Source organism: Besnoitia besnoiti, chromosome XII (genome assembly GCF_002563875.1).
Source record: "Besnoitia besnoiti strain Bb-Ger1 chromosome XII, whole genome shotgun sequence".
NCBI classification, from domain to species: Eukaryota; Apicomplexa; class Conoidasida; order Eucoccidiorida; family Sarcocystidae; genus Besnoitia; species Besnoitia besnoiti.
This window is the reverse complement of record NC_042367.1, coordinates 392,838-418,237: the sequence shown is the minus strand read 5'-3', so window position 1 is coordinate 418,237 and position 25,400 is coordinate 392,838. Positions and strand designations below refer to the sequence as shown.

The following is a 25,400-nucleotide window of genomic DNA, read 5'->3' as shown; positions in this document are numbered from 1 at the left end:
CACAGAGAGAGGAAGACAGGCGGCTCCTCCGTGTATATGAGCCCAGCTTCGACCGGTCTTCTGTTTATTTCATTATGGCAGGACCGTGCGCCTGACCGGAGTTGTCACGATGGGTCATGCTGCATGCGCGAAAGGATCCGGGCGGGACAGATTCGTGCACACGGTCTCAAACGGGTGACCGCGTACTCCCTCGTACGCTTTTTTAGAAACAAGAAACGGGAAATCGTTTGATTTTCGCAGCTGCTTCCCAGGTTTGTCCCTCTCCGCCAGGGGACTCAAACAGACACGCTTTGCTGAAGAAATTACGTCATTCTCGTGCTGCTTGTAACCGCGAAAAGCGGCTCGATGAGTAGCGGCGGGCCCAACGTGCGCTACTCTTCGACCGAGATCAGGAAAGCGAACGCGCAGCTAGCGTCCTCCCGCCTTTCTCTGATGTGTTGTCGGATAATGCCATTTCGCGTCCTGGCTTGTATGGTTTCTTTTCTGCGCTGACTCAGCTGATTCCTGGCTGGGCGTCATTTGACGTTTCTGGATGGGGCTTGCAAAAAACTTCAGGCGCTGCCAGGCAACGCTTACGCATACAGAAAGCCAGTCTCCACTGACATTTGATGTTGCGGCGAATGTAAGACTGGTTGCAAGATTGGCGACGAGGCGATTGAAAACTGCCCTCGTCGAGCAGAGGTGCCTGGAAAAGTTTCCTCCTAATTCCCTTGCTGCAGTCCAGCACGTCATCACCGCGCCGCGCCTCCTCCTCTTAGACCTGTTTCCTTTTTCCGTCAGACCCATTCTTTACATCTCATCCCGTTTTTCTCCCACGTGTTTGAGAGGTTGGTTTGTTCAAATGACTCACTCAGCCTCTGCCGTGTATTTCCTTTAGCCAGCCGCTGAGGCGTTCGCGCCCGGCGTCGGCTTCTTGGGGGGCGGCGCTGCGACGTCGTCTCGTACGCCAACTTCCCAACAGCGCGGTTGTCTGGGAGATGAAGGGCCGCTTGAATTCTTCGTCCGCCCTTGGTGTCTCGATTTGAAGTGTCTCTCTCCTTTCCCGCACCTGTCGCCCGTTTCCTCGTTGAGCTCTGTCGTCAAGATGTTTACAGCCCTCGCACAGGCAAGGGCATCCTTTCCTCTCTCTCCCGCCTCCGCTTCAGCCGCCGCAGCGCAGGCTGGGCCCGTGGGCACAGGGTCAGCTGCGGACATGTTGGGTTTTTCCTCGCCTCTCATTGGGGGCCTCCAGGAGCGAAAGGAGTGTCGGTCGCCTCCCGTCCCGCACAACGGCGTCGAGGCGATTTTCCTCTTCAATCCGACACTGAAACCCGAGCGCAAACGCCACAGCCATGCACACTCAGACTCCGTGGGCATGCGGGGAGCACATACATCTTCGGTGTCCTCTGGGAGAGATCGACGTGTCCAACGCGAGGACGGTGAGCTTGGAGACGACGACGAGCTCGAAGACGAATTTGACGATCTGCGGGGAGAGGAGGAAGACGAAGGCGCGCATCTCAGAGAGGACGATGCGCAAGAAGAGGAGGAGCAGGAACTTGGCGCTGAGGAAAGGGCGCAGGAAGCGAAAATCGTCTTCTATTTCCCGTCAACAAGACCAGCAGAGGAAAAGCGAAGCCACGTCGGCCTCATCGAGGGGCTTACCATCTTCACACGGTGAGGCGTCGCACTTCTTGTCTTAATTTGCCTCCAGGACTCTACAGACGTGTGTGTGTATTGCTTTCGTGCATGTGCAATGAAATTCTTCTTAAAAACGCAAGCGTAATTCCAACAACAGCATCGCTGAAGGGCATCAGGTGTGTCTGTGCTGCGTAGGCCCGTATCTGTCCTCTGCGCCTCTTCTGCGGTGGATGTCTTTGCGTTTTTCTTCTTGGATCTCGGGTGGCGGGAGGCCCTCCCTCTCGAGCAGAACTCTGCATACCCCTGTTTGTCTGCCGCTTCCTGTTTCCCATCCTGCGAACTGAGGCCTCGGGGCGTTCAAGGGAAGAAATCCCCGAAGGGGTCGACAGCTCGCGTGTGTACGACGCCCCAAGGGCGCTATGTCTCGTTGATGCTTCTCGCAGTGTTACGGAAGTTTTCTCGACTTCCCCTGTGCATCTGCGTGGGGTCATGTCGAATGCGATTGCGGGTTTGCGCGTTCAGTCAATTCAGCGGCGATTCAGGGCCGCTGCGATCCATCTACACAGATGATCACGTCATCGTCACCCAGGAAGTCGAGCCAGACTACTGGCTGACATTTGTAAGTGCACAGGGACGGGAAGGCATCCGCCACGCTTCCGGTCATTACGAGCTGGTCTTGTTTCGAGTTGCTGCTTACACACGCGTCTGCGCCTGAGAGCTCTAGCCGTCCAGTGCACCTCTGCTTGGATTCAGCGCTTCGCTGCATGTTGGCGTCTCCGGCAAGGTGGACTTCCTCCCTTCTCTTTGGCTCGTCGCTCTCTTCCGTGCGAAGGCCGGCCTGCTTTCGGTCGCCCTGCACCCAGCTGGTGGCTGTCGACTGCGCGTTTCTGTTGGAGACGCTACGCTTCCTCTTCGATGTTATGCGTTCCTCCGTCGGGTTTGTCTGCTTCACTCGCGCAGGTTTTCAACGCCAGCCAGCTCGCAGATTTCGCATTCTCGGGCGAGAGCAAGGGAGACCCGAAGGCGGTGGACGGGGTTGCTGGCCATGCGCGGCTCGACGAAGACAACCAAGATATTATTCTGTTGGGCGTAAGTAAGAGGCCGGGGAGTGTCGCCCTCGCCCTCGGTGGCCTCTTCTCGGCCTCTGCGTCCGGTGCGAAGGCCCCACGCATAGTTTTCGCCTTTTCTGTGCAGTGCTTGATTGTGTTTCTTGCTCCGCGCGGGCGCCAGCCTTTGTCGGCTGGAATCAGCGAGCGGCTCTCCTCAGTTCGGCGCGCACATGCAGGCCCGCCGGGAAGGGGGTGGGGAAGGGGGGGCGAAGCGGGGCAGAGGTTATTTTCTCTCCTTCTAAATTCTCCATTGTGTTTCTCTGAGTGTGTTTCTCTATCTGTAGCACGGATGCGTGTGTGTCGGTTTGCTGCTTCGTCTTCTTGAGAGCCTTTGACTACTGTAATGGATGCAGTGGCGTGGTCACGTAGCCGACGTGTTCGCGGTTGTCTGCGCCTGTTCTCCGCTCCTCAGCTTCCGGAGTCTGTTTTCCTCTGGCGTGCGGCCTCAGATTCTGGACAAGTTCTACCGTTTCTTCCGGCTGCTCCATGGGCGCCTCGCACTCTTCATTGAGCGGCAGAACCAAGAACACCTGACTGACCTCCTCGAGGACTTTTGTCCAGCATTCATCGATACCATCGATCCGCAGCATCTGACGCTGTTCCAATGTGAGGTGCCCGACGAAATGACCATGGGCGACAGAGCCGTGGAGCTTGTCAGCTCTCTGGGGGGGGGAGGGGGGAGGAGGGGGGGGAGTGAATGCACTGTGTGCGGACGCAGGTGACACGGAAGTGAAGACAGGAGAAACTAGAAGGACGGAGGCGGCTGCGAAGGTTGGCTGCGCCGAGGGGGTGCGCAAGGCGAGAGGCCTTCACTCGCCAAGGCAGCGTCGCGCAAGTGCCCACATGCTTTCGCTATGTGGAGGCCGGGGACGCTTCATTTTGCCTTCTTTTTAGGGTGTAGGGTTTTTGGAGGCCGGGGACGCTTCATTTTGCCTTCTTCCCGTCCTGTTCGCGTTTCTTCCCCACAGCGGTTGACGGCTTCCACTTCGGGCCTCTGGATCGTCTGCCATACCTCCATCTTCCGTCCTTCGTCTCGATTCTCCAAAACAAGTTCCCCTGTATCCTACATACTGCGTTCCTCCTCAACGGCTGCCTCCTTTTCTACAAGTAAGGCTTGCGCAGACACAGCTACGGACTGATTGTATTTTCGGGGCGTGCAACATGCGTAGGTGGCGAAGGGCTGCCTAGCCCTCCCGCAGTGCCCGTATGGTGGCACGCATGTAGGCGTGCTCAGATATGCGCATTTACCTCTTCATATGCCTTGCGAGTATGGCTTCTGGACTCCCATCCTTCGCAACCTGTGTGCAGTCCACAGCATCAGTTCCGTTTCGGGAAGGCAAATTCCGTCATACGCTTTTGAGAGGCTCACCGAGGATAACGCGCATCTTTACTGTTTCACCGCACTCGCCCCCCGCTCTCCATGGTTCGTCTCACCGCTTTGAAATTTTGATCTCGCGGCTGGGGCGGCGGTATACAGCAACGCCGGCTTTGCCTGGAACCGCTGTGTGTGCCGTCTGCGGTGCGAATCTTTCCTGCAGCTTGACTTCTGACTCAAGAGATTTCTCTGCCGGTATAGGCGCAATTCCCCTGTCGTCTGCTGCGGTCGGCGGCTCTTCAACGGAGATGAACTCTGGTTTTTCCCCTCGGAGACAGAGTGCGCACGCATCCTCCAGTGAATCTTCCGTCGCGGAGGACCAGGTTTTGAGTGCATTGTTTCCGGCATGGTCGAGAGGAGAGGAGAAGGCAGCGCAGCGAGAGAGATCCAGGAAAGACAGGGAGCAGATGTGGAGGCGACCTGACGGGTTCAGAGACGGCTACGACGTCATGAGGGTCCTGTACAGCTACTTGGTTCACGTGCAAGGCTGCGCAGCTGTCGATCCCGACAAGCTGAGAAAGCCACCATACGCAAGAGTCAACACGGCGGCAGCGAGGGTACGGACGCAAATAGAAACGGCTGGCCGAGGGAGGGGGAAAGTGAAGGTGTTTGAAAGAGAAGACAAACAGTCGCACGCGAAGCTGCGGTCCGCGAAGCCGTAGTGCTTGAGGTATCTCATCAATTGCGGGGCTAGGAGGGAGCAGGAAACAGGGGAGACTGAAGAGATCTCAAACTCACACGCATGTTGTCTTTGAGAAGGTTGCAATGTGGCAGGAATCATCGCTTTTACCACTGAGAGAAAGCGGCCATCCGTCTATTCGATTCTTTCTTGCCTTGGTCTGCTCTGTCTACATCTGCGGCGGTGTATATACAGCCGGGAGGCCGCTGTTCTTCTTTCGGTCGCGCAATTCGCGAAGCCGGTAGTGCAGAAACGGCGGACGACACTCCGGGCGACGCCTTCCTTTTTGGGCCTGCAGGGTAAGGACTCTCAGGAAGACTTTTTCGCGTATTTCGGCTCTCATCCGCGTCTGATAGTGATAAATGGTTCAGCGTACGTCCGTGTATATTCCAGACTGTTTCGGTTGTGCGGCCTCCCGCGTGGGTTCGCGTAGTGTCAGTGCAGAGACAGCAGGAAGTAGGCATTTCTTGACTCTCGCAGTTCATGTTCCAAGCGACACAGTAAAAGACAGCTTTTCTTTTCATCCTTACGATACACGGGGGGATATACCTGTTTAAGTCATCGTGCTGCTCCATCTTCGTCAGCATCGAGCCTCTCGTGGGGGATGCCCCCGGTGTCTGTTGTGGCGGGTAAGGGCACGCTGCGCCACGGCCCTCGGCTGTTCTGTCGCGTCTGCCTATGCGTAGTCTCCTCGAGTTTTATTGGACTCGATTTCCCGTCGTGTCCTGCTTCAGACATTCTGTCTTCGTGCCCGAGATCCATCTGCCGGACGACAGCACCGGGAGCATCGTGGTGATCAACCAACAGCAGCTGCAGCTTGTGCTCGTTGTTAACGATCACCACCTCGTCAGTGACGCATCGGTAGGTCTGCTGGCGCGCTCTTGCACATCTCATCGCGCCGTCCCCGTTGTGTTTAACTGGTGAGTGCGTGCGCAGTGTCGTTCCGGCGTTGCGGTGTGCGGATGCCTGTGTGAACCCAACTCCTTTTCTCGGCTGTCCAGTTCGATAAACCATTCATCGCGTCGCGGGGACTGGATACGCCTCGTGGCTATCTTTTTCAACTTGCTTTCTTTCTGCAGTTTCTGCAGCACGTGCGCGCCTTCGCTCTCGAGGCCGGCCTCGCTGAGCTGCAGCAAGTCTTCAGCGCCGAGTTCGACAGCATTATGAAGCAAGAGGACGGGTATCGCTTCATATATTTCAACCACGTCAACCGCGCAGTTCGCATGTAAGACGTTCGATTCAAGGAAGCGTGAACATGCCTCAACACCCAACGAACAGCTTGGTTTTTCTGTGTATGCCGGCAACAGCCGTGATGCCGGAGTGTCTCTACGGACGTATAGACAAGCGCTCAGAAATGTTGGTTGCACGCGGCGGCGCCTTTCGTCGTGTTTCCGCTTGAGCATGTTATCCATTTCTTCTTGCATTTCTGCACCAGAAAGGCAGATGATGTGCATATTATGCTGTAGCTGAGCTTGTGCGCCGCTTGAGGAACTCGCACGCCCGTCGACAGCGGGCTTTGTCACGAGCTGTCATGTGAGCTAGAAAGGCATCTTTGCTGAATCCCAGCTTTGCTAGCCCGTGCCTATGGTAAATGCATGCGTATAAGCTGTTTTTGCATCTCGCGTATTGCTATGAGAATATCTGGTGCAGCCTCCTTTCGTGTCTGTCCCCCCCCTCCCCCTTCCCCCCTCCCCCCCCGCCCCCGCAGGTCCTTCCGTTCTGCCGTGTTTTGAGCTGTTGGTAGTTTCGCCCGTCCATCGCCAGCGTCGCAGTTTTTCTGTCGCGCTTGTGTGTTTGCCTCAGCTCAAACAGGAAGTGTCCAGCGAACGCGCCTTCTCCCCCCTCATTTCCGGGGTGTGCGCTTTCCAAGCAGGAGGTTCGCCGAATGGGTCAGCTGCATCGGCGGCTGTGTCCTGACGGAGGCCGCGAGGACGACAGGCTTGACTTGGAGTTTGTCGGCGCGTATTCGGATGAAGAGGACGCGCGCGACGTCTGCACTCGGTCGCCGAGAGGTGGAACGTGGGACTCCAGGAGCGACGCCGTTGCGCGAAGGGATGGCCAGAGGGTTGAAGGCGAGCGCGGAGACACGCCAGCGGCTAAACGGCTATCTCAGTCGAGCGACGACGTGCCTCCCGAAGCACGTGATGTGGCGCGGAAAGCTCAAAGCTTCACGGACGATGCCTTTGGGTCGTCCAGGGCGACAGCAGAGGACGACACGACGTCGGCGCGGGCACGCGGCTCAGGCAGGGCAGAGGCGAGTGCGGGGGACGGACGACAGAGTGGAGAGGACGACGCGAGAGAGAGACCAGGAGAAAGAAGGAAAGCGCGAGTGCAGCCGAAATCGGTGCCCGTGAAACTCATGGCTGTGAAGGATGCCCAGTCCGGCTGGCTCATCGGCGCTGCCTCAATGAACAGAGAGTTCTATGTGGCCCTGGACGACCCGCGGACTACGCTGTCCAACGCGATGGAAGACGCCAGCAGATTCGGGCACATGCACTTTGCAAACATCTTTGTCTGACAGGCCCGCAGCGTTTTGCCGTGAGGAGTGACGAGCGCCTAAAGTGCGGTTCGACAGCAAGAAACTGCTGCGGCGCTTTTCATCGAAATGCTGACGCCAATGTCGAGCCGTGTGGATTCGTTCTGGAGATTTGATTGCCTGCTTGGAGCAGGCGGAGACGGTTGTCATCTGTGTGCATGTCCAGTCTCTGGGAAGCCTTGTCGGACTGGGTTTATAAGCAGATTGTCTGCATCCGAGATGTGTTGCGTGGCGCGGTGAAGAGAAATACACAGCATACCGTTCCGAACTGTACGGCGGAGGAAAGACCTGGTCGTTCATACGTCGCCAGTGTGTCGCCCTCCAGCCAGCACAGCGCCTAACTCTTGTCTCAGAATCAATGACTGAAGCAACGTTCTGCCAGATGCATCAATGAGCAGACTGTAGAGGCCGTGTAGGTGGGGGCGAAGAACGTGCGAGAGAAGATTGTTAGCCTCTCTCGGGGTCGCACACACTAGTGTCTGATCCAGGCCTCTGGTACCAAGTGTTTCGCTTAGGAACGCTGACTTAACAAGCTGGATGGCAGCTACGGAGAAGAGACGAAGAGTTCCATAGCAAGCACCCGACTCTTCAGCAGGAATGGCCCTATCTCTACGGCAACCCGGCGTCTACTGAATGCCGCACAAGGAAAAGGTGATATCGCTGAGAAACAACGCAGGCCTCACCATGCACATGTCGTCTGACAGCACACTACGCCATCGGGGAACTTCCCGATGCAAAGTCGCGCGCGCTTAGAGCCTGGCGAAGCTGGCGACGCTGAGAGGTGACCACACCCTGCCAGCGCCACGGATGCAAGGCACAAGTGACAGGGCAGCTCGCGGCACGTATATGCAGGCATGTGCGGAGGTTGTGCACGATTTCACTGAGAGCTGGCTTCTGAAGAACGTGTAGGTGTATAATCTGCATGTGTGGCTAGGGGTTAAGGTTTTTCAAATATGACTTCAGACATCTCACCATTTCGCTAGCACGTGGGTGAGAACACGGGATTGAGAAGGAGCATTCGCTTCTTATCGGGGCCGAAGGCGCCACTGAGTGGCAGAAAAGTGAAAGAAAGTTGATGCAGCCGCAGGTGTCATTCGCGGTGGTTGGCGAGCACAGTTTCGCCGCCTCCGCAGCTGCGTGCATCTCCCACGTGCCGGCTCTAGAGCATTGTAAGTAGCAATATCGACGCGACTTTGTTCTGGTGCGCTCGCGGGCTGGTCGCCCGCAGCCTCAGGAGCCAGATGCGACAGGAACAAAAGGCTTGAAACCGAAATCTCAGTCCCTAAATAAAGCGCAAAACAGGCACAGACGCGGGACAATCGGAAAACATTCAACACAATTGCAGGTGGCAACGAGACTGGCGGGACGGAGGCATACCCAGTATCATCATCTTTCCCGCTTGAGACGAAGCTTTCGAGCGCCTTTCTTAGGAAGTCCACGTCGCAGCTCCTTGCGATACAGGCGGGTTTCCCGGTACGTTTTCCATGTCCTCTTCTCTTTGTGCATCTCAACAAAGGGGATTTTCTTCAGCCGCATCAGCTTCTTCTTGTACTTCTTTTTGTGGAACTTCCGCATCTTGAAGTAGCGTCGTCTGCAAGTACTGATGGTTCGAGCGAACACGGCCGAAGCTATAGGCGAAGTGGCGCGAATGCAAGATACTGAAGAGAGGGGGTTGAGCACGGCACTGTACGACAGCGCAGCACGTGCGGCGCGGCTCTGGGGACGCTGTCGTTTGCACACGGTCCCAGCGTCGCAGCTCGCGTGCGACCGAGCACCAGACGAAGCTTCAGATGCCAAGTGGCGTATGCTTTTTACATTCAGAATGTGGCGCAGTGTTGACGGAAGAGCCTCCACTTCTCCGCCAGGCACGGAGAAGGCTTCTGGAAAGCGAGGCGCCGCTGGACGGCGAAGCCACCGATGCGCCAGCTGGCTAGCGCCATGGACAGAACTGGGTAGTCTGAAACCCGAGTGCTCTGGCCGGGTTGCGAGCAAATAGCGTGGAGCAGTCTCTCTCACGCACGAGGCTGATCGGCAGAAGAGACTGATTGGCCGACTCAGGAGTGCATCGTTCCTGGTAAAAAAAATGGACATCTGCCCTTTTCCCCCGGCTGAATACCCTCTAGACAAGGCAGGGGTGGACAGCATCTGAGCCGGGGCCCAGAAGCCAACATTCAGAAGAAAAGCCATCTCGACCAACCGCTCCGCCGGCCTGTCCTTCGCGAAAATCAGGCGCTGATATCACGCAAGATCGACGATCCGCATAAACGCCTGCGTACGCACGTTTTCTTGCCCAAATTCCAGAACCGCACTTGATTCGTCCTGCCGTGACGGCGTCATCGGCGGGTTTTTTTGCTGTACATTTTACCGGGGTATTAGTTGGTGTATATAGAAGCCAAGCGCGGCGGACACCCAAGCAGGCGGATCACTAAAAACAGTGGCTAAGTACGGCATCCCGAGGTGCAGCACTCAGAAAGACAGTTCTCGGCATTAACACGCTATCACAAAAAGTCTATGATTGTCCCTTCTACCACGTTTACGTGACTAATCCTACGGCACTCAAGAAGAGAAAAATGGTGTATGGCATATCATTTCAGCGAAGGATCACCGTAATAGACGGACACTAACAGGTCAAGAAAGACGCGCCTCTGAAGTCTCGTACATTTCGGGGGGAGAATTACTGATGTGTACGGCAGTCAATGTGAAACGCAAGAACGCTGGCGCATGACAGCGAATTTATGCATGCCATTTGTATTACGCCTCGTGGGACTGCATGCGCGCATGCCACGCCCTGAAAACGCCCAGACGGGTGCCTGGCTGCTGCGCGCATCCCTGAAATGGGTAGTTGATCTTTTGGGCCACTTAGTACTTTATCACCAGGAACAACGGAAGTGAAACCAAGAAAACCTATGTGTGTGTCTACCTCGTTTGCGTGAACCCCAGATACTCGGTATGACGCTGCGTCGGGCAGGTCACTGCTGGCACCGCCAACGGGTACCGTCAAGCGTTGCAACTGTACGGACACCTTGTACGCCACTATGCCAGATTCCTCTGCACATTTCGCTCCAGCGTCCGAGCGAGGACGCGCTTCTAAATGTCCGTCCTGGATGCCTTTTTTCTTGACTCAGTGCACTCAAAAGGGATGAAAGTCTCGCTGCTGGTCGTGGGTGTGGCGTGCTGGGCACGAGCCGGCTTGTGCCTCGCCCATCACTCTCGATCGAAGTTGAGCCATCGTGATGATCAGTTACCAGCTGGTTCCGTAGGGAACGGACCAGTCCCATCTTCTTCAACACAGCAAGCAACCCCAATGTGAGGCTACTGAAGAATTCGCCGAACGTCGACACCTCTGGCACAATCGGCCTCAGTGCACTTGTAGGGACTGTCAATGTTCTTCGTAGCCGGAAGCTTAGGAAAGCTCCTCCTGTTCAAGTCCATGGGACACTATGGGGAGAAATGGAATATGAGAAGCAGCGTACGTCCTCGATAGCAATGGGGCAGCTTCCACCCTGGAACCCATGTCTGCAGCGAGCGACACGGCTATTTTTCAGCAGTCAGTACTTGAAAAGCAGAAGCAGGCCCTAGACGCTGCGGACTGGTTCAGTCGACAGGTATCCACTCGCCTGATCGCAAACCGGTGATGTGTTCTGACTCCTCTCTGATGCAGCTAGACGAGTTGGAACACGCGAAAGGTATCCCGGTTGCGTAGTCTAGGGTGACGTGTATACAGTGTCTTGGTCTCAGAACAGGAAGCACGCATCCGGCAGTACACTCAAGTAAAGCTTCGGCTTCGCGCAATGAAAGAGGCCTTTTCCGGTCATTCTGTTTTTGTTCCAGAGAGTGCCAGCTCCAGAAGGAAGGCGCATTATGTAGCAGCGTGCACGATTGTGGGTTCCGTACAGAGCACCTGACTGACACTTACCGGGGTAGCAAGGACAGCAATCAAGGGCCCTGAAGAGGCATCACTTCCAATCTGAATCAGGATGCAGTCGTCCCGAGCGTTGAGAGCAGCTGTCGCATTGGGTACAAGATGCGGGGCCAATGAGACAGTGTTGACCCCCCAGCACCTTTCCTGCTTTGAACATAGCATACCAAGCCCTTCGCAGCGCCATGATGAAGGACCGGTTTCTGTGGCTTCACACAAAGGCTTCTTCATCGGAGGACGAACAACCGCTGCAAAGTGAATAAATGATGCCGTACGGGCTCTTGATCGTCACGAATGCCATCGTGGGAGAATGGGAGAAAGTTGGCCCCTGCTGTCAGGAAAGCTTCTGTGTCCGAGAAACGCTGCATTTTTTGTGTGTGGAGCCCTCCAATTCCTCTCAATAACCGTTAGTCATTCGAGTGTGTGGCTCGCAGAGCGAGATAGGTCAGCTTGCAGGCTCATGGAACTGGAGCCTATAGCGAAGGCACATTTGGCCTCTGTTGAACATGGAGAACCCGCACTCAACTGTACCATGTTTTCACGACAAAACGTTTCCTTTGCAATATTTACGTTTGGAACACCTGCATAGCGGATAATATTATGTGCCACGATCGGCCGTTTTACCCGCGTGGCTCCTTGCTCACGGCCGGACGCCTACATAAATGTTTTTCTAGAGCTCTCGGTTACCAAGCACACACTGCCATCAGGGGTCGGTGAAATGGACCAGCCAATATATGGCATACCCTCCCTTCTACCTCTCTCTATTGTCGTTTATGGGGTAGTGCCGCTCAATTACCTGGTGCCTTCCGCGCGAGCAGACGCGCCATCAGGCTTGAACCCATTCCAGAAAGCGTCATTATCCTACGTCGCACATGATGATTCGATGGAAAACGTCAGGAGAAGCGATGATCAAGTCGTCTTTAACATGCGGCGTCTCCAAGGTTTTCTCGGGGCTACACCCTCAGTAACTCCTCCTGATCAATACGCCTACGTGAACGCCGATACCCGCGCCGCTCCGCCAGCTGAAGTCACGCCAACTGCTGACGGCGTCTTTACTGATACGCTTCAGCAGGCGGCGGGGGATGCCATGGACGCACTTAAGTAAGTACAGTGGCTCAGGTTGTATCAGAATCAGATGAGTATCGTAGGGAAGATCGCCATGTAGACAAACTGTGGCCCTGGCCGCACAGTAGAACTGGTAGTCTTATCTTGTCGTCCTCACCCAAGCTTGCACCAATGGTTCCAGCGATGCTGGCGCAAAAAAACTACGATCTTCAGCACAAAACGGCAGAAGTAGGGCCTCACCTGCAAATTGCAAACCATTACGCCCTTCCTTGAAACAAAAGGAAGCGTCGCGTGAAAATTAAACGTGGTTTATGTGTTCTTGCTCTGCAGCTCCGTAACGCAAAAGCTCACGGATATGGGACTGGAGCCATGGCAGATTGCCCTAATTGCGATCGGTGCGGGGGCAGTACTTCTCTGCTTGGTGTGCTGTTGCCTACGGTGTCTCTGCAGAAGTCTATGCTGTTGCGTGAAAAAATAGAGGGGTCAATAGTGTGATTCATGGTCAGTCACACTGCAGGAAAGGTTAGCAAAAGGAGAGCAGTTCTTTTTGTGGAGAAGTTTTGCTTCTTTTGTCGACATGCATATTCGTCAACTATGGTTCGAAGCGAGTAGTGAAAAAAGCAAGCGATTCCTCAAGACCTAGGAATGTCGTGACCAGTATTCCATGACCGGTTTGTTTGTTCTTGCATGGCAGTGAAACGCAGTACAGTGCCATAGAGAGCCTGCGCGAGAGGGTCCCAGGAACGACGGGAAAAAGAATGCTTGTGGTGTTCGGTTAAGATAGTTTGCGTCCCTGTGAGTACTAGGGCAAGCCTATGGCGAGCAAAAGCAAGATACGAGTTCAACTGGTGTACTGCATAAGGCGCCAGCTTTCTTCCGCCTGCGTCTGAGGGCGGCGGTGTCGACTCGAAATGGCATGTTTTGCGGAGGTGTTCCTATCGTATCAAGTGCCGTTTTGTCATCCGACAGGCCAAAAATGGTCGCGTAACTGATGCACTCTCTCACCAGCACCGTGTGGCATGCTATGCACTCAATACTTTCAAGGAGACGAGCGAGAGCCTCTGACCTGAACTGCTTTCGCCATGCTTTGAGACCTAATAGAGACGCGGAGGTAGCTCGGTGATCGTGCAGCGAGCCGCATGGCACTCTTCGGTCTCGCACCACCAGCGAAGAAACAAGACGCCGTGCTTCACTCGCCTTCCGTAGCTCGACGACGTAATCGCCATACTTGCGCATTTCGCGCTGACCCGGGTTCTGTGTTCCGCTAGTCGTTACACAGATATCATCTGCAGGCCACAAAGATGATGGTCACCGAAACATGATACACAAATGGCACAAACTGTAGGAAGCAAGACCCAGAGCCCCGACACTGACGTAGAGGGACGTGCCGCACAGACAGCCTGAACGGAGAAAGCGAGAAACTGGGCGCAAAGACGTCTGTTCATTTTTTCATGAACAGACTCCGCATAAGCAAAAACGTTAGAGCCCGCTCAGAGAGCAGCCAGATGGCCCTCGCTATCCCGGCCGGTGTATTCTGCACAGGAGAGTCTCAAGGATCGAGTTGCAGTGAATGGCATCGGGTCCGACAGGTTGGGACACCTAAATAACACCCCAGACGGCACACGAGCCGCCCAGCTCAGCCTGAAAAAATGAGGGAGGTAGTTAACGGCATCCTTGCTCTATTAGATAACGCCGTGGCCCTTTTTCTACCAAATACATGCTTGAGAGAAAGCCGCTCGCTGCACATAGCGCCAGCACCGTTTCGGAAGGTCTAGGGCCCGTCCATGCGTCTCTCAATCCTGGCTTTCTCCGACTGGAGTTTCCCTGTGCAGATGGATTTTACTGCTTCCGGTAGACTGCAGCAGCGCTGCTGTAGCGAACATGTTGCTACAATCGCTTTTCTTTCGAGAAGAAACGCGACAGACTTGACAAGATCTCGAGACGCGCCGTGACGCTTGCATGTGTACATGCATGCGGCGCGGTTTCGGCCGTCGAGTAAATTTCTGTTCTTGCACGGCGCACTCCACAGGGCGAATATCAGTTCTTTCCCTCACTGCGAGAAAGAATCCCTCTCTTCCTGCGATTTCTCAGGCGGCTCGTGCGATGGGGTGTTCGTGAGCGGGGTATTTTCCCTCCGTGAGAGCGTCCACGGGGTTCCTTCACCCAGTGCTCCATCTCCAGCGCGACCCCAGTGTCGTGGGACCAATCCTGCATTTATGTATGTGCACGATATATGTGTATAGGACGCACATTTCGCATAGTTGCTCGTGCATCTGAGTCTACGCGGTTGGTCCTGGCCTCGATACGTAGGTCAATAAATAGATCTACCGGCGCGCGACATGCTTGCACATCGTTCTCGACTCGGTTCCCGCGTTTTCTCCTTGGCCTCGTGTTTTCCGCATTCGATGTCCTGTTACCTTCCACGCGACCTTTGTCCATGCCCCTCTGTCGCGCTGAATCCCGAACCCGAAGCCACTTCCAGCAATCCGCTTGAGCGTTGAACGACCTCTACCGCGTAACGGCGCGGCTTTCACGTTGTCCCTTTCCTCTGGTCGCCCCGCTGCCAGAACTAGGATGGGACCTCTCGAGCGCAGTTTGCTCGGGCGTTTCCCGGGCACGCGTCCCCGCGTGAGGCGTCTGCCAAGGCTAGTCCCTAACCAGCCTCTAGAGCGTCCCGCCCTGCCTTCGTCATCGCGGGCCTCTTCGTGGTCGAGCGTCTCGACATCGCCTTCTTTCTCTGCCTTCCCCTCTTTTCTCAGGGCTCCTTTCGGCATGTTCACTTCTTCTGTCCCCTCGCCTTCGTCCTCTTGCAAGCGTGTTAGGTTGTCTGGTTCCTCCTCCGTCGCCCCTGCTCGGCCGCTGGCTCCTACACGGGTGTCAGCAGTCAGGACACAGTCTTCACTTCCTTCTGGCGCACTGCGTTCTTCGTATGCGACGTCCTCTTCTCTCTCGTCTGCTCTCACGTCTTTCGTCTCTTCATGGGCGCGGTCTCCGCGTTCGATTGGCGCGCCGTTTCTGCGTCGCGTTGTCTCCTCTCCTTCCGCTCTCAGCTCTGGCCTCCTGTCCTTATTGCATTCCGTCCCCGCCTCTTCTCTGCGGCTCTTCTCTTCACTGAGCGCGGCGAATTCCAGCGGCCGCCCGTCTCCCGCGCCGAAGCCTGCGGTGCGCCGCGCACTCTCGCTCGACGAGGTATCGTCAATATGCCTTTCCGCACAGTGACACGGTGGGGACAGGGGAAGGGGGGGGGGGGGAGGGCTGCTCAGACCTGCCTCCGCGCGTCACTGAGGGCAGAGTAGCGGTCTCCGAGCCATCTCAGAGACGTATCAGGTTTCTAGAGCGCCTCACAGCTCAACATCTTAAGAGATGTGCCTTCGTTTGGCGGGTGCCGTTTCCCTGGTCTTTGTCGAGAGAGTGCGAAACGTCTCGAAAAATCATCTGCAGAGCTCTACACGGTATTTAGAGAACTGATTCTACGCCGTCCTTTGGGAGTGGGCACGAGAGGGCTGCAGGAAATACCTGTACGTAGCGGAGTAGCGTGTGAGTGAATCCGTGGTGGTCAGACATGCGGGAAGATTTTCATCGGTGGCAGCTACATCGCGACGTGCCCGTGCGAATGCCCCTTTTTTCAGGCACTCTACGTCGCAAAAGAGGCGAATGTGTATACAGTGGAAGAACTCCAGCGCGTCATCATGCAGTCACCGTCCTTCTCTCCGGTGAGACCCCTACAGGGCGTTGCTCCTCTCCACCCTCATATGGCGAGCAAACTGGATTCGGTTTTTTGGAGCACGCAACGGCACATATGGCTGCTTCACTTCGGTGATTTTTTCCTCTCCGTGCGTTGTGAGCTCGCCTTTTTCCGTCTTCGCCGTCTTCGCTTGCGCCTTTCTTGGCTTTCCAAGGTGCTTTGCCCTCTTCCAGCTTGTCTCCTCTCTCCTCTGGGGCCGGTTGCTTTATTGTTGCTCCGCGCCGTTTTCCTCGCTATCCAGGCCCGACTGCATGCCCTGGCTTGTGTATCGCGGTGTGTTTCTGCCTGCGAACTCGCGTGCGTTGTGCAAGCCCATGCTGTTGTTTCTGTTTCCATGTCCTCGTCATTTCATATTGCGGCTCGCTGCGTGCCTCCGTTCTGCGTCGCCTGCTGTTTGTTTCCTGCATTTCCTCGTCTATGCATGAACGCATCTCCAGGCTCCACGGTCGTCGCGCGGGCGGGTTGCGTCGCGTCTGCGGGGAGGCCTCGCGCTTTTCGCACTCGTCAAGTTCTTTTCCGCACGAAACGCGGCGCCCGTTAGTCCGTGTGTTTCTGGTTTAGCCATTTTTTCCCCTGACTTCGTACATGCAGGCGTCTCGGTGTAGCTCTGTCTTCGCGAGGCACGATCGCGTGAGCCAAGTCCCGAACCTGGGGGCCGCCTGCTGTCGTTCGCGTGCTTGCCTCAGGACCGCGACCCCCTCTTGCTTGAGAACTTTTTTTCCACGGTCGAAGACGATCCGTCTGGCACTGCGGCCTCCGTCGAGGACGAGGACGGAGTCGAGAGCGCGGAGCGTATGTTGAAGGAGCTGGGAGGCTTCGAGCAGAAAGGTGGGACTCGATATTTCGCGTCGAGTGCAGGTCGCTCCCTTTGTAAAGGCCCGTCCCGGTCGAGGCGTGTGTTGTCAAACTCGCAGTCTTCTTCCTAGATGCGCTGCAGACGCGCGTTTTTGCGCTTCGCAGGCAGGCTTGGTGTCATATGGTTTTCGTCGGTTCCACGTGTACGATAGGCCGTGCGGTGCTCAATCCGTTGTTGGCGTAAGCTTTCGACGAGTCGTTCCTCGCTTGGTCTCACGCTTGCCAGTCGGTTTTCATGCGTTTGCCTTGCGGCAGTCACGTCGATTTGCGGGTGTTTGGCAGAGGAGGAAGGCGAGACGTCCGAGCGGAAGGAGGCCGAGGACAGCGGCGAAGCGTCGCTCATCTCCGGCGCGATCGTGCGTGCCTTCAATCCAGCTCGAATGAAGGTGCGAGCCAAAACCAAGAAAGCAAGACGGAACGAAAGGGGAGGGGTTCGATATCCTGAGTCGCATGTGCTTAGAGTCATCGAAGACCGCTATTGAGGCAACAGGCGGAGGCGTTGCGCTTCCTAGCATGAGGGGGGCAGCGCCTCAAAGCACACACCAGCCTTGAGGAGAGATCTCGAATGAAGTGAAAGACACCGGACATGTCAGAGGAAAGAAGCCACGTCTCTTTCCGATTCAGCCAATAGACTGGACTCTGCTCAGGAGCCGTCGCCCCCTGGTTTTTTCTCATTTCCGCGGAGCGGAACCGCTCGGTCAGTCTCTCACGGCGTACATTCGCCAGGGGCGTCTTTACTAGTGACCATGATTCCTCTTGCGGCAGCAAACGGTGTATAGTGCTGCGCATGGAGGACGCCGTGAAACGTGGGATTCATGTATAGAGAAGCAATTCGGCAGTTCTCTGCGGCAGAGGCCTGGCGAGGAGCGGGGCTCTGGGTGTAGACTTTGCGCAGAAACAGGCTCACGCACAGGCGTGGGCGCGATATCTAGAGACCGTAGAACATGTGGGCTCAGAGTCACGTAAATTGCACAACGGGTTTCCGGCGCGAGGGTAGACGAGCAAGCAGGCCAAGGTGTAGACACAACATGGCTAGTTTCCCTGCAGGCGCATATTGTGTAAGTGCACGGAAGAAAAAAGGATTCCCCAGACTGTCCGACGGCTGCGAAGGAAAGACGCTGGACTCTGCGATGGGCAGCAGAGATGCGCGCACGCTCGTCTCGAGCTCGGCAGCGGTCGCCTGTCTCTCCAAGTAGGTACCGACCTTGGGAGCTCCTTGTTTTTAGCCGTTTGTGTGCGGTTGGTTGTTTGTGTGCTTCTGTCCCCAGGTTTTCACGCACGGAGGCTGGGAGTGGCTCTGGCAGGCTGAAGGCACAGGCACGCGGAAGCGAGCCGCTGCGCACGTTATCATTCGCAGGGGGACGGGGCAGGTAATACGGCTCTCGCTGGAGTGTGGCTTGTGCGTCTTACGCTTGTTCGTCCATGCTCTGCACTATGTGGATGAGAGCAAAATGCAACTGGGTCTATAGCCTACATGCAAAAGAGTGAGCGTGTCGGCGTGGTGCACGTGTCCGTGTAGACGTGCGTCAGGGGAGCTCTGGCAAGTCTTCTTTGGTCAGTGTATTGCAGACAGAGAGTTGCTACAGTGAGAGGCGTAAGCGGCGTGCTCGACGTGCTGGACGCTGGCACGTCTGCATGCAGCAGGTCTCTTGCGAGACGTGAATGCCCATCTGTCTCTGCAGGTATCCGCATGTGTGCAGTCCACGCAAGAGTGCTGCTATCAGCCCTGTCTAAGCGAGACGCGCTCGTGCGAACAGTTGCATATAAGCTGGCGAGCGTACGCCCATCGACTCTGTCTCGGCTGCTGCCTGTCCGCGCACGCCGCCCCTTGCGTAAGTCGGTCCTCGGTGTCTTCCCGGCTCCGTTCAGGTACGCGTGAACAACGACGAAGATCTCTACGTTCGGTGGCCGTTCTACTACAACCGGATGGACGTCATGCAGCCCTTCTACTTGACCGGAACCGCGGGGGTCTACGACTTGTTCATTCACACCCGAGGCGGAGGGTCCTCAGGGCAAGCGGGCGCCGTTCGCCTCGCCCTCGGGCGCGCGCTGGTAAATGCTTGTCCGCAGTGTGCCAAGCTGCTTGAGGAAGGTAGGGGTCGGACGGCGAGTGAGAACCGGGCAATCGCGAAGATACCGAAGGCGCACGGGAGAGGAATGACTCTAGCAGCAGCTGCAGTGAAAGTGTTTGCACGTTCATGCTTTGTGCGGCGCTCATCTAGATGTCTACTCTGCGACTTCTAGGGACGTCAGCACGTATTTATCTCTTTCTGATGCTCCCTCGTCGGTGTGTCTGGCGACGCGCGAGTGGCCATATTCATATGTATATCGATCTATCATCCACCTACCTTCGTATCTATCTATCTCTCTATCTACCTATCTCTCTGTCTATATATATATATATACAGGCGCAGATACACGGGTGTGGATAGGCCAAGCCTCGAGCTTGATAGTTTTCACAATCAAATCACGCCTTCATGGGGGCAGGTTAAATTTGCACTATGGGGTCACTTAGGAGAAACGCCATTGGCTCACTGTTGAGGTGGAAAAAACGCAAGAGAGACGAAGGCCTCCAAGGCGTGCTGCTCTGTGAGAAAAGTCTCGGCACCGTAGTCAGGTAAAAAGTGCATGGACAAGTCCTGTGAACGCATCTCGTTCGTGAAGGCATATACATTATACTACACGTATGCAGGCATATATATATATATATATATATATATATATATATATATATATTATATATATATGCACATATGGCTATGAGGTTCTATTGCCGTTGTGCAGATATGGTGCTCTACGAGGATACACGGCAACGAATGCCCAAGATGCCTGGTCGAATGAAAGCGCGCAAGATGAGAACATGGACAAAACGATGAACCAAAGAATGTAGAAATGTGTGCTCCCTCATTTATGTCTAGACTGATGCGGCTTCGTCGACTTGTGCATGTATATATATACATATATATAATATATATATGTATATTGGTATTTATTAATATATCTGTTGGGTCGGCCGCCAGGGCTGCGTGCCCAAACCAATTCCCAATCTTTCGACGGGTAGTCCTCGGGGCGACGGTGGACTTCTCTGGCTCATCCGGGTGCCCTCTCCCCCTTCCGCACCGCCCTCCCCCCCCCCCCCTCCACCATTCTTAATGAAACAAAACAGCTGGGCGCCACCTGTCGCTATGACCGCACCACTGGATAGGTATCTAATGTTCATTCAAGGTGTTTGGTGACGAGCATATTTCGCTGCCTGCTCATCTGTAGATATTCGCAGGCAAGTACGTAGTCACTCTAGGCGTGTATCCCAGGTGCGCAGGATGGAGAGCTGTGCAGGCGGTTGAGGGCGCTGTGATGTTGTTCTAGCGCCTTTAGCAACCACAGGCCTTACCGCTGATGTCAAAAGCCGCACCGAAGAAGTCCAACAATTCAGTCAATTCGTACAGAAGGCGTCACAATAAGCAATACACCGGCAGCAGTTTTACCTCACGTAGGTTTTCACGAGCCATGGTACCACATCAGCGGAAAGGCACGCACATTTCCGCTTTGCCGCCATCCAGCTGGCAGAGGCACCTCGCCTATTCATGCGTGAATCGCCGTCTCACAAGTGGCCGGTTGCTGGTGTTTCCGAATGAGTAGGCGCAAACGAAGTCCGGCGCTCGTGCTTCACGCACTCGAGTATTTTGCCAACTAACTGTCGCACGCTCGGAGAGTGCGGTAGTTCGGTAAACCCACACCTTGCTGCGACAGAAGAATAGGCATGGGCTCGATCTAGAATGAACTCGTCGCTCTAGTCTGCAAATAATGTGGTTACCGTCGGTCTCATTCTCCGGTCCGAAAACTCCGTTGTCACGCCCCTTCACTCCTTTTCGCTCCCCTGTGTGCACCCCAGCCTGAAATATCAAAGCTCGTTGTCCCCGCCCGGGAAAAGTACGCTTTATGAGGAGGGAGTTGTATCATTTTCGAAGGTGCGTGCCTCTTTTTGGCCTAACGGAGGGTAAAAAGAAGTGTCGGTGTCCTAGTCCAGTGCAAGTCAAACCCGCCCCTTGCCCCCCCCCCCCCCCTGTTTTTTTGTCGGGGCTCTAGTGAATTGCGCTTTTTGCATAACGTGGGTCTTGCCACTGCTACTCGCATCATCAACTTCAGAGCCCTGCGGTAGCTTCCCTACGAAAAGTTGTTTTGGTGACTCTGCCTAGCGGAGGTCCCTGCTCCTTCCGCGGCCCCCATCCCTGTTCCCGCGATTGCGGTCATCCTCTGCCTCGGTTTTTTCCCGCTGGAGACGATGCCACGCGCGCCATTGTTGTGTGCCTACGGCATCGGGTAGCTTCCGCCTTTTGCAAAACAAGCCGTCCCAAGGAGTAGAACGCCTAAGTATTCTCTGTCGGACGGACGTCCATCTTCGCTTTCGCTGCTAGTTCCAGCATGTCCGTCGGACCGACTTTGCGGAGAAGCGCGTAGAGGGCACGTGTGCGGCTGTCTGTCGTGCTTGAGGACACAGCAGCGGTCAACCCCTGACACGCATGTCATCGCATTTCCCTCGTTTGTTGTCGAAGCGGGACTTGCTCTTTGCGTGGTGAGATGAATTTTGCTTGGTGCTCTGCCTGCCGGAAAAGCGCGGTCTTATTAACCCGCGGAAAAACCCTGGCGCAGGGAAGACCGCTTCAACATGGAGCGCCTTCGTAGAGATGGTGGTTGCGCCAAATTGCTTCTCGGGTTTGTGTTGATGAGTGCGCCTTTCTTCATCTACGGTTTTCTTCTTGTTCAACCAGCTGACGCCATGGAGTGCGAGGATCTGAAGCGCGCCGGGATCATCCCCGACGTCCTTCCCGCCGAGGCCTGCGAGGCTCTTCGTATTCAGGTAACGTGGAGAGACAAAAACAGGGCTTCCTGGGAAGGAGAATGACCAGGTCTTCTCCGTTCTGCGCGAACTCCTTCGTCTTCGTCGCTCGGTCTTTCTTTCCTCAATCTGTGCAGTGCTGCAGTGCGGCGAATCCGTCCGGCGCACAGAATCTCTGCAGCTGTTTTCACCTTCCTGCGTTTTGCAGCCTCCTGTAACTTTCTCCCTTCTTCTTGGCCGTCCCTCTTCTCTTCACAGCTTTTTTTCCGTCGGCACGAGGTCCCCCGTAGTGGCCGTGTTCCCATTTCGTGTGCGCCCCTAGGCGCCGATTTGTTCTAAGTCCTCTGCTTTATTTCATTGCGAGCCGACGTTGGTATCTGAGCGCCAGAGCACGCAAAAACCTAGACAACACCTGTTAAGGCGCTCTACACATTCTTCAGTGTATAAAAGGGCCGTCGGACGTGGATACGTGTGGACGCGGGACCTTTTCTCGTAGGAGGAGCAGTGTGTGCGTGTCAACCGCGCCAGAAGGGGAGAAGTAGTGAACCGTCGAGCGCCGTTTTTCACGGCAGAAGGGCGTGTAGCAAGGATGGGTACGCCTCTCTGCGTGCGGCATGTGTGCCACCGATGTACAAACTATATTGACTGTTCTGGGCACTCTGTCGCCTTTGCCGAATCGATCGGCGTTACACGATTCTTCACTGCGGATGATTCACAGACACAAGAGCTACTCTACATTTTCGCCTTCGCGCACGGGTCCCTACACGGATCGTGTAGCTCTGGTTGTGCGCGCGCATGTGGATACGCATATCAGCTTGTGCGGTTTTACGAAGGGCTACCGCGTATGACAAAGGAGGAAGGGCGCTTACCTGTCCAGAGGCAGATATATCTCGGCGCGCCCGAAGGCCTTTTTTCGGGTACTCGTGAGCTGTTCCATTTTCCTATATTCAGCATGTCTGCCCCGGATTTGCTAATTCAGGTCTCGATCCAGTTCGGTTCCCGGACACCGACCAAAGGTTCCGCCGTGCCCCTCCGCGAAGCGGAGCACTGCCCTTCCATTCGGCTTTCTCAGGGACCTGCTCCCGGGCAGCATGCTTTCGTATTCTTGACCGACCCTGATGCACCGAGTCGGTAAGTCCTTTTGTAGAGTTCGGCCGGGGATCGCTCTTTTTGGCTGGTGCGGTCCAACTGCGATAGGGGGATATCTGCCGGGTGCAGGTGCGACGTTGATTGCGTGGGCGCGCGGTCCTGGTAACAGGGCGAAAACAGCGAGTCTCCCACGAAAAGGAGCAACAGGGATGGCGGCAGCGGAGGCCCAAGTGGCGACAACAGGAACGACACACGAACTGCGTAAACACACTCTTAGCTCGCGTGATCAAGTGTATTCGAAAGCAGGAGAACTCGTTAGCAAAGAGCAGTGTGCACCGTGGAGAGGCACCATATACATTCTCATGCGTCCAACGAAGAATGGAGTGCGTCTTCTGCGTCCGTTTCAGCGGCAATCCAGTCGCAGGCGAATGGGCGCACTGGGTGGCATCGACAGAGATGTTGCAGATCGACTCGGGGTCCAAGACTTACCGTAAGTTCTCTCGCTTAAACTGGAGTGGCATGCCTGCAGAACTTGCAGGCTCGCTGTCGTTGGGGCGGGGCCTACACAGCCACATCGTTGTTGATGACTGCTCGAGGTTCAGCTCTGCGATGTTCCCTGCATTCGTCGCAGTTTTCATATTTTGCGCTAGAAGTAGGCTGAACAGGGACGGGGTTACGTAGCTTGTACGGCGTTTTGTGTTTGCTTTGATCTTTCGAATTTCTGTCTGAATGGAGGCGACTTGACACTGTACCACGCGGCGCACACGTGGGTCTTCGCGATCCGCCCGGTCATTGTTTTCGACAGACGGAAATTTAGACGTGCGCATATACTTATCTTTCAACCAAGTCAATATTAGGGGACAGGTGTCCTCATAATAACACGAATTCTACCGGTGCCGTTAAGTTTATTCGGCGGAAGGAGCCATAGACACACGCGCACAGACGTAGCAGTTGAACTAGGATTAGCGATCGAACCGTAGACGAGTCCGATGGGTTTTTCTTAGTATGGATATATTTTCTTGGCAAGGAGGCAAACGCAGTTCAAGGGCAGCCACGTGGTTCAAAGGCGTTCAGTGCTTGGCGCGGACGTTAGCGCGTGAAACTCAGACCGTGTATGGTTTGTCGGTTCCTCGCTAGTGATGCGCGGGAGATGGCCTTCGGAGCTCTCGGCTGTCAACACTGCATCACCAGAAGACGACGCCCTGTTTTCACTAGGCTGTCATTGTCCCTGGCAGGGAACCGCCTGCCTCCAGGGCGCACGGGTCCCTGCCCTGGAGAGGGCCGTTATCCCCTGTGTGTCTCTTGGTCGCGCTCATGAGCCTCTGGGCTATCCCCTTCGCCCCCTACGTACACGTTTTGATTGTGTTACAGTAACTTCCCGCATCCAGAACAGGATGTTCAAATGTCGTGTCCTTGTACATCTGTTCAAATTGTGTGTGCGTGCAGTTGAGTATGCCCCGCCTAGTCCGCCGAAAGGGAGCGGCCCGCATCGCTACGTAGCACTCGTCTACGTTGGCTCGAAGGCGATGCTAACTGGAATTCCGTCGACTTCCCATCGAAGGCAGTGGGGAGGCCTGAAACATGCGCATGCAGCCGCGACTGAAAATGGGCTGGAGCTTGTCGGCGTCGAGTGGTTCACCGCGGAGCTCAAGTAGAATGTCCCCCCTGGCGGCCAGACGGTCACGGTGCAGGCTTGATGGAGGCTTGTAGATGGGGTGGGTGTGCATATTTGAATATCGCCTGCAGATGATCTTGTAGAGGCTGTCAGGCCCCATGGGACACCGACAGCCGCCCTGCGAGGTGGGCAGAAGCGGTACTTGTAGAGCTACACCCAGCTGGCAATACGATCACGTCGGTGAGGGTTTATGGAATTGCTTGGAATTGACTGACCTGTCGTGCCGGACTATGTGCCCGGAAACACAAGCACAAATTTCTGGTATTCAAAGATGGCAGGGCCATAATACCCCTGTAAATTCCTCATGGGCGAAGTAGAGAGCAGTGCAGCGACCTGCTGGAGCTAAAGCGTTACGCAGGACGCAGTGAGTGTACGTCCAAGAGCCAAAGGCTGGGGGGGGGAGAGGGGGGGAGGACGAGGCTAGCGGTCGCACGATTAATAACTGTTGTTCTTTCGAGACAGGCCGCGATAAAGGGAAGAGCATCCATAGAAGGATGGAGAGGAGGAGGGAAACTCATTTTCTGTGAATTGCCTAGTTTCTGTGTGTGCGTATGCGTATATGAGCGTACGGTACCCGTCGCTGTCTCGGGATATGCATCTCCAAAGTCAGCAGAGAAATGCCTAAAGCGTTATTTCAGGATGCGGAGACAAATCTTTCGGGGCGGCGGCAGCGAAAGCGATTCAGTGCACCTTGACAGGGAATCGAAGCTCGATACTCCACTACTGATATCAGGCGCAGTGTGTGGCAGAGAAAAGGGTACAGAAGACACATGATCCTACAGGACCGCATGCCACTACACATGTAGCGGGGCACCGGTAGTTGTGATGACCCTAGGAGAAAACAGGTGACGACACCTTCGTCACTCTGGGAAGGGGTGGTGGTGGATGGGGCTGCGGAG

General features: G+C 55.4%; 5 protein-coding genes across 5 annotated transcripts; 4 read left to right on the top strand and 1 right to left on the bottom strand.

Annotated features, from left to right (window-relative positions):
* Positions 1 to 1,084: 1,084 nt before the first annotated feature.
* On the top strand, positions 1,085 to 7,298 carry BESB_022620 (uncharacterized protein; the record flags this gene model as incomplete). Its single annotated transcript, XM_029360964.1, has 10 exons — positions 1,085 to 1,653; positions 2,140 to 2,236; positions 2,578 to 2,706; positions 3,176 to 3,332; positions 3,695 to 3,833; positions 4,265 to 4,658; positions 4,976 to 5,079; positions 5,515 to 5,641; positions 5,860 to 6,005; positions 6,584 to 7,298. The coding sequence occupies 10 exons, from the start codon at positions 1,085 to 1,087 to the stop codon at positions 7,296 to 7,298; spliced, it is 2,577 nt and encodes an 858-aa protein (XP_029215779.1).
* Positions 7,299 to 8,702: 1,404 nt separating this feature from the next.
* On the bottom strand, positions 8,703 to 9,503 carry BESB_022610 (uncharacterized protein; the record flags this gene model as incomplete). The annotated part of the gene is made up of 1 exon (XM_029360963.1): positions 8,703 to 9,503. One exon carries the CDS (start codon positions 9,501 to 9,503, stop codon positions 8,703 to 8,705), a length of 801 nt encoding a protein of 266 aa, XP_029215778.1.
* A 2,657-nt stretch (positions 9,504 to 12,160) lies between these two features.
* Positions 12,161 to 12,770, top strand: BESB_022600 (uncharacterized protein; the record flags this gene model as incomplete). Its single annotated transcript, XM_029360962.1, has 3 exons — positions 12,161 to 12,336; positions 12,631 to 12,695; positions 12,751 to 12,770. 3 exons carry the CDS (start codon positions 12,161 to 12,163, stop codon positions 12,768 to 12,770), a joined length of 261 nt encoding a protein of 86 aa, XP_029215777.1.
* A 2,104-nt stretch (positions 12,771 to 14,874) lies between these two features.
* Positions 14,875 to 19,776, top strand: BESB_022590 (putative ribosomal protein S9; the record flags this gene model as incomplete). Its single annotated transcript, XM_029360961.1, has 7 exons — positions 14,875 to 15,462; positions 15,930 to 16,013; positions 16,732 to 16,873; positions 17,183 to 17,286; positions 18,169 to 18,270; positions 18,770 to 18,992; positions 19,685 to 19,776. The coding sequence occupies 7 exons, from the start codon at positions 14,875 to 14,877 to the stop codon at positions 19,774 to 19,776; spliced, it is 1,335 nt and encodes a 444-aa protein (XP_029215776.1).
* A 1,790-nt stretch (positions 19,777 to 21,566) lies between these two features.
* On the top strand, positions 21,567 to 24,481 carry BESB_022580 (phosphatidylethanolamine-binding protein; the record flags this gene model as incomplete). The annotated part of the gene is made up of 4 exons (XM_029360960.1): positions 21,567 to 21,758; positions 22,717 to 22,868; positions 23,234 to 23,316; positions 24,273 to 24,481. 4 exons carry the CDS (start codon positions 21,567 to 21,569, stop codon positions 24,479 to 24,481), a joined length of 636 nt encoding a protein of 211 aa, XP_029215775.1.
* Positions 24,482 to 25,400: the final 919 nt, after the last annotated feature.